This window comes from Herpailurus yagouaroundi, unplaced genomic scaffold (genome assembly GCF_014898765.1).
Source record: "Herpailurus yagouaroundi ecotype Mexico unplaced genomic scaffold, PumYag 202, whole genome shotgun sequence".
Taxonomy (NCBI): Eukaryota; Metazoa; Chordata; class Mammalia; order Carnivora; family Felidae; genus Herpailurus; species Herpailurus yagouaroundi.
The window spans coordinates 4,318,455-4,324,305 of NW_024412433.1; the positions used below are offsets into that span (position 1 = coordinate 4,318,455).

General features: G+C 54.7%; 1 protein-coding gene across 1 annotated transcript in view; it reads left to right on the plus strand.

Moving 5' to 3' along the window:
- Window positions 1–735: 735 nt before the first annotated feature.
- DRC11 (dynein regulatory complex subunit 11) overlaps window positions 736–5,851 on the plus strand; it is a 159,545-nt gene continuing 154,429 nt past the window's right edge. Inside the window, exon 1 of the mRNA XM_040450581.1 lies at window positions 736–1,511. Coding sequence (XP_040306515.1) covers window positions 1,501–1,511 — 11 coding nt within the window. The 5' untranslated portion in view covers window positions 736–1,500. The remainder of the gene's footprint in view (window positions 1,512–5,851) is intronic.

A 5,851-nucleotide genomic window follows, 5' to 3' on the forward strand; every position in this document is an offset into this window, starting at 1 on the left:
TCTCCCCTGCGTTTCCCTGGTGGTTTGCTTCTGTGCTCACCCTCCCGCTCTGTGGATTCACCAAAAATTCATGGTATTTTGTCTACTTGGTTTCCTTCCCTGGTAGGGATTTGTGCGGAATGGGAATGAGATTCAGATGCCATGATCAGCAGCGGGCTTCTAGTTCACTGAGTACCGTTTTTGACATTTGTAGCACAAAGCTGTACTTAAGTTTTGAGTTCTTTCTTTCTTTTGCTGATTTATGCGACTCTTTTGTTCACTTCATTAGCGATGGTGGGAGCCAGGTTCTGTGATCCAGACTCAGGCTGTTATTTTTAGGTGGATATCTTCTCCAGGCTCGCGGCGCCGCGTTGGTCCTGAATATATTCCTGCAGGGACTGCGGGTTCTAGAATTTGCAAATAAATCTCAATAGTTCCGAAAGAAGAAGGAAGAAGGACAATGAACGCAGACCCTCATGGCGACTTGCTGCTAACTAACATCCACACAGCATTTTCCATTTAAAACACACTAGCTCTTGGGGCGCCTGGGTGGCGCAGTCGGTTAAGCGTCCGACTTCAGCCAGGTCGCGATCTCGCGGTCCGTGAGTTCGAGCCCCGCGTCGGGCTCTGGGCTGATGGCTCAGAGCCTGGAGCCTGTTTCCGATTCTGTGTCTCCCTCTCTCTCTGCCCCTCGCCCGTTCATGCTGTCTCTCTCTGTCCCAAAAATAAATAAACGTTGAAAAAAAAAAAATTTAAAACACACTAGCTCCTCGCCTCGTTTTCATCCCGTCCCAGAAGGACGGGACTGCTTGTCCTGTATCCCCAGAACCTAAGTCTGCGCTTGGCCCAGAGAAGCCCAGTAAAGGTTGGAACAAATGAACGGCTGTTATCCCATTTTACAGATGGGAGACTGAGGCTACAATCAAGGACCTGGTCCAAGGCCACATACCTGAAGGTGGATGAAAGCGGGGCAAACAGGAAAGCGGGAAGACGACGCGGAGGACGCCGAGCCGGTGGGAGGCACCCGGGGTGGCCCCCGGAGGCAGGTCCCAGCGGTGCCCTCCGGGAGCTCCGCCTCCCTACCGGACGGCACCTCCCCTCCGCGGGACCAGCGTCCCTCGGCGCCCCTGCGCGGTTGCCACGGAAACCAGGCAGCAGCGCAGGCGCCTGGAGCTCAGGGGGCGGGGCGCGCGCCGGGCCGGAGTGAGCCGGCACTACGCATGCGCAGCGTCTCGGTTGCTAGGTTCCGCCTCGCGTCGCGTCGAGTGGCTACGGTAAGGTCCCGGAGCCTCGGGGTGGCTACGGGAACGTTCGAATCCCCCTCGGTGCCTGCGCGTATCTGCAGGTTGTCGCCTTTTCCTGCCCAAAGTGAGAGGATCTCTCCGATCCCTGCCCCCCTCCTCCGGAAGGACCTCTCCGTGGACGCCCCTGGCGGTGTCCCGACCCCTGCAGCCGGCCGCCCCTCGGAGGGACAAGGAAGAGCTTCCAGGCGGGCGAGGGAAAGAGGAAAAGTAGCCAGCCATGTCGAACGCGTAAGTTATGGGCTGCCGGCTTAGAGGCATGGGGTGGGCTTCTTCAGACGGAAGGATAGCTTCCTCTGCTTCTTTTCTTTTTTTCTTTTCTTCTCTCTCCCACCCTCCTTCTTATGTTGCAGCAAACATAGGCCCAGTATAGAGTGTCCGCTTCTTGGGGACACGGAAGGCCATCCACTTAGGTGTCCCTCCTCCCTGGCCCACCACCCTCTCCGCCCATGAAGATGCGCTCCCGCAAGCCCGCTGCTCGTGTCTGCTAAGCCCTCGCCGCTGTGTTTTCGAGGAAGCAGTACCTTCAGTAGGTTCGGTACTTGGCCTGCTTTTCCCTTGACCTGGCTCAGTAGTAAATGGATTGCTTTGTGAAAACACGCGGGGCCCATATTAAGTCAAGAAAGGAGTTACGGAAGCTTTGTGGTACCGCATTGTTCACCGCACCCCTACCGTGTAGGACTTGTTACTGTTGTTGGTTTTTTGTTTTTTTCCCGTTTTACAGCTGAGGAAACAGGCACAAATAGACAAGTAGTTCATACACAGCGCGTCCACGACATTTTTTTTAATGTTTATTTATTTGTGAGACAGAGAGAGACAGAGCATATGAATGGGGGAGGGTCAGAGAGAGAGGGAGACACAGAATCCGAAGCAGGCTCCAGGCCCCGAGCTGTCAGCACAGAGCCCGACGCGGGGCTCGAACTCACAGACCGTGAGATCATGACCTGAGCCAAAGTCGGACGCCCAACCGACTGAGCCACCCAGGCGCCCCGAAGCTTGCTATTTCTAACCCTGTTTTTAGGTGAGAAAATCAGAGCAGAGAGGCCAAGGGCCTGCTGAGATGTTGCGGGTGGGGAAGGTCAGGGGCTCTGTCGTGCAGGTGTTGAGTTTGAAGAGCCAGTTGGACATCACACAGAGGTCAAGTAGGCCATTGGAGGGTCAAGCCTCGAGTTCAGGAGAGAGGTCTGTGTGTGAAATAGAAGCTCGACAGGTGTTGGTATGTACATGGGCTTTATTAACACGGAATGAGGGTAGACAGAGAGAGAGGGGTCTGAGGACGAAGCCTTGAGCTTTGAATCATCGGTGGCAAGAGACTGGGGACCAGATACCAGCAAAGGGATCGAAGGTGTGATCAGTGAGGAAGAAGCAAACTCGCGGGGCCCCGGAAGCCAGGTGAACAAGAAGTAATGTTTCTCCCAGAGCGGGGAGTGACAGACTCAGACACTGCTGAGGAGAGTCAGAGGAGAACCGAAAAGGACCATCCATTTAGCACCGGGGAGTCGGGTGGTACCCTTGACCCTCAGTGGGGATGCGGCAGGGAGGTGGCCGGGAGTGGGAGGGGGAGACCTTGTAGACAGTGAGCACCGCCAACTTTTTGAAGGAGTTTTGCTTTAAGGGGCGGCTGGGTGGTTGAGCGTCTGACTTCGGCTCAGGGCGTGATCTCGCGGTTCGTGTGTTCGAGCCCTGCGTCGGACTCTGTGCTGACAGCTCAGAGCCTGGAGCCTGTTTCAGGTTCTGTGTCTCCCTCTCTCTCTGCCCCTCCCCTGTTCATGCTCTGTCTCTCTCTCTCTCTCTCTCTCTCTCTCAAAAACAAATAGACATTTAAAAAAATGTTTTGCTATAAGCTGGTGAAAGGCTGTGGGGCCTGGAGAAGGGAGAAGTGGGGTGATGTTAGTGGGGGGGCATGAGCCCCAGCGGGTGGCTTAAGGTCCTGGCCTCCAGGGAGACGTTGAGTTACTTATCCCAGGGAAGTGAGGAGGGTAGAGTCTCTCAGCAAATGCAGACGTCTTGTGGGGGCCTGGAAAAGTGGTAGACGGACAATGGAGGCACTGAGGGGCCGTGGTAATACCACCTGATGAAATGAGGTTCGAAGCTAGGGAGCGGGGTGGTGGGAGGAACGGGGCGAATGGCCCGGACGTGGCAGTGAGGAGCAGGGACCTTGACCCTGTGTCCCCACTGTGGTTAGAGGAGCCTGGGGGAAAGGGAGCCTCTCTTTGTGAAGCCTGCAGGGGAGGACAGCTGAGCCTCCCTTAAGCAAGAAAGCCGAGGGAATATCCTGGAAAGAGGACAAACAGCTAGAAGAACTTGAAGACTTACCCTGAATAAAATATTTGGGGGAGAACGGCCAATTTTACAAGCTTTAGATTTTCCATGGAAGTACGCGGTAGGTCTGAATGGTCAAGTCTTCCCCTCCCCCACCCACCCAGATACAGAAAAACTGCCAAAATCTAGAAATAACAATCTGCTCGTTATCAACTGGTGTATCGTGTTCTCCACCCACAATCCTCCTGACCTCAAGATCTGTAATATTTCTTGGTCATGCGCTCAACCCTGAAACCAGTCATGTACTTAAAATTCTACGCAGTCTCACGGATAAAATGCCACCTCCTCCTTACAAGGCGCGTGTTAAGCTTTCAAGAACGCCCTCACATCTGTTATCCGGTCCCACAGCAATCCCTGGGGGCATCCAGAGAGGAAGCATTGTTACCCAGATTTGCCACTTGAGCAAGTAAAGGCACACAGAGGTTCAGTGACCAGCCCCCAACCAGCTACCCCAGGAGACAGATTCTGATTCTAAACATGGGGCACTTTTACCTTTAAAACCCCCCTTGCCATGACCAAGGAAAATAAAAACACAGGTCCACACAAACACGGGTGCAGGCAATGCCCTTAGCGGCATCATCCGCAATAATGAAAAGACAGACACAGCCCCTGTGTCCCTCCCCTGCAGAATGGGCCAGCAGAGTGGGGTGTGTGTATGCCTGGAACATATTTGGCAAACAAGAAGAAGGAGGTCTTGATAACACGTTAAAGCACCTGTGAACTTGGCAAACGTTGTGCTGAGTGAAAGGAGCCAGTTGGCAAGGGCCCCCTCCTGTGTGGGTCCTTACCTGAAGTGCCCACCATCATAGGCAAATAGAGACCGAAACTAGATTAATGGTTGCCTGGGGCTAGGAGGAGGCGGGCTGGGGGTGACAGCTAGTGGGTACGGGGTTCCTCTCGGAGATGAAAATGTTCTCAGGGCACCTGGGTCGCTCGGTCGCTTAAGTGTCCGACTCTTGGTTTCCGCTCAGGTCATGATCTCACGGCTTCGTGGGTTCGAGCCCCATGTTGGGCTCTGTGCTGACAGTGCAGAGCCTGCTCGGGATTCTCCCTCCCCGCTTTCTCTCTCTGCCCCTCCCCTGCTCGCGCTGTCTCTGTCTCTCTCAAAATAAATAAATAGACTTAAAAAAAATGCTCTCAAATTAGAGGTGTTGGTTGTGAATACACAAAAACCACTGATGTGTGCACTTTTACGGGATAAATTCACAGCACATGAATTTTAGTTCGCTGATGTTGTTATTTAAAAACTCATCTTGGGGCGCCTGGGTGGCTCAGTCGGTTGAGCATCCGACTTCGGCTCAGGTCGTGATCTCGCAGTCCGTGAGTTCGAGCCCCGCATCGGGCTCTGTGCTGACAGCTTGGAGCCTGGGGCCTGCTTCGGATTCTGTGTGTCTCTCTCTCTCTGCCCCACCCCCGCTCATGCTCTGTCTCTCACTCTCAAAAATAAACATTAAAAAAAGAATTAAAAAACAAAATCATCTTGCCACGTCCCTTGTCTCACACGATGTTCCCCGGGCACTGGTTCAGCAGAAGGATACGGGGACTGTGGGGCAATGAGGCGGGGTAGGTCTCCAGGGGACGTGGGGGGTCTCCAGGCTGGCCTGGCCAAGGCACCGTGGCCGGGCTGCTGGCAGTCCAGAGAGTGGCCGGGCTGTGACCAGTGGGCACACATGGAGGAACATCAGGACAGCAGGGAGACTGGAGGGCAGTGAAGCAAAGGTCCGTCTCCAGAGAAAAGGCTGTCGATGCAGAGGTTGGCCTGCTCACACAGCTACTTAATATTTGCCATCAACCAATGACCTCTGCCTGGTCTTTCTAGCCAGGATCACGCAGCAGGTGAGGGAGGAAGAGGCTGCCGCCCAAAAGGCAGGACTTGAAAGGCTGAAGCCACAAGGAGGATCTGCGGCCCAGAGCTCCAGTGAGGGGTCCGCCCAGCCATGGCCTTGGAGGCGTTTCTGCTTCCTTGACCCTGGATGGAAGCCAGTGAGTGAGCTAGGGCAGCGAGGCCTCCCCGGGCTGGGTCTGTCCCAAAGCAGGGTCCAGGCTTTCTTAAATTCTAGTTGTGTTCTGCCATTAATCTGGGCGCCTTACCCCAGTGGAAGTCCCCCCTCCACGTCCCTTGCTCACGACGGGTTGGGTCTTCGTGGGATTCAGGTCACCCCACCTGCACCCCACGGAGGCAGCCTCCCCGGAGCGTGGCACAACCTTAGTGCTGACTGGTGTGGTAAGTGCTTTGAAGTCTGATAAGC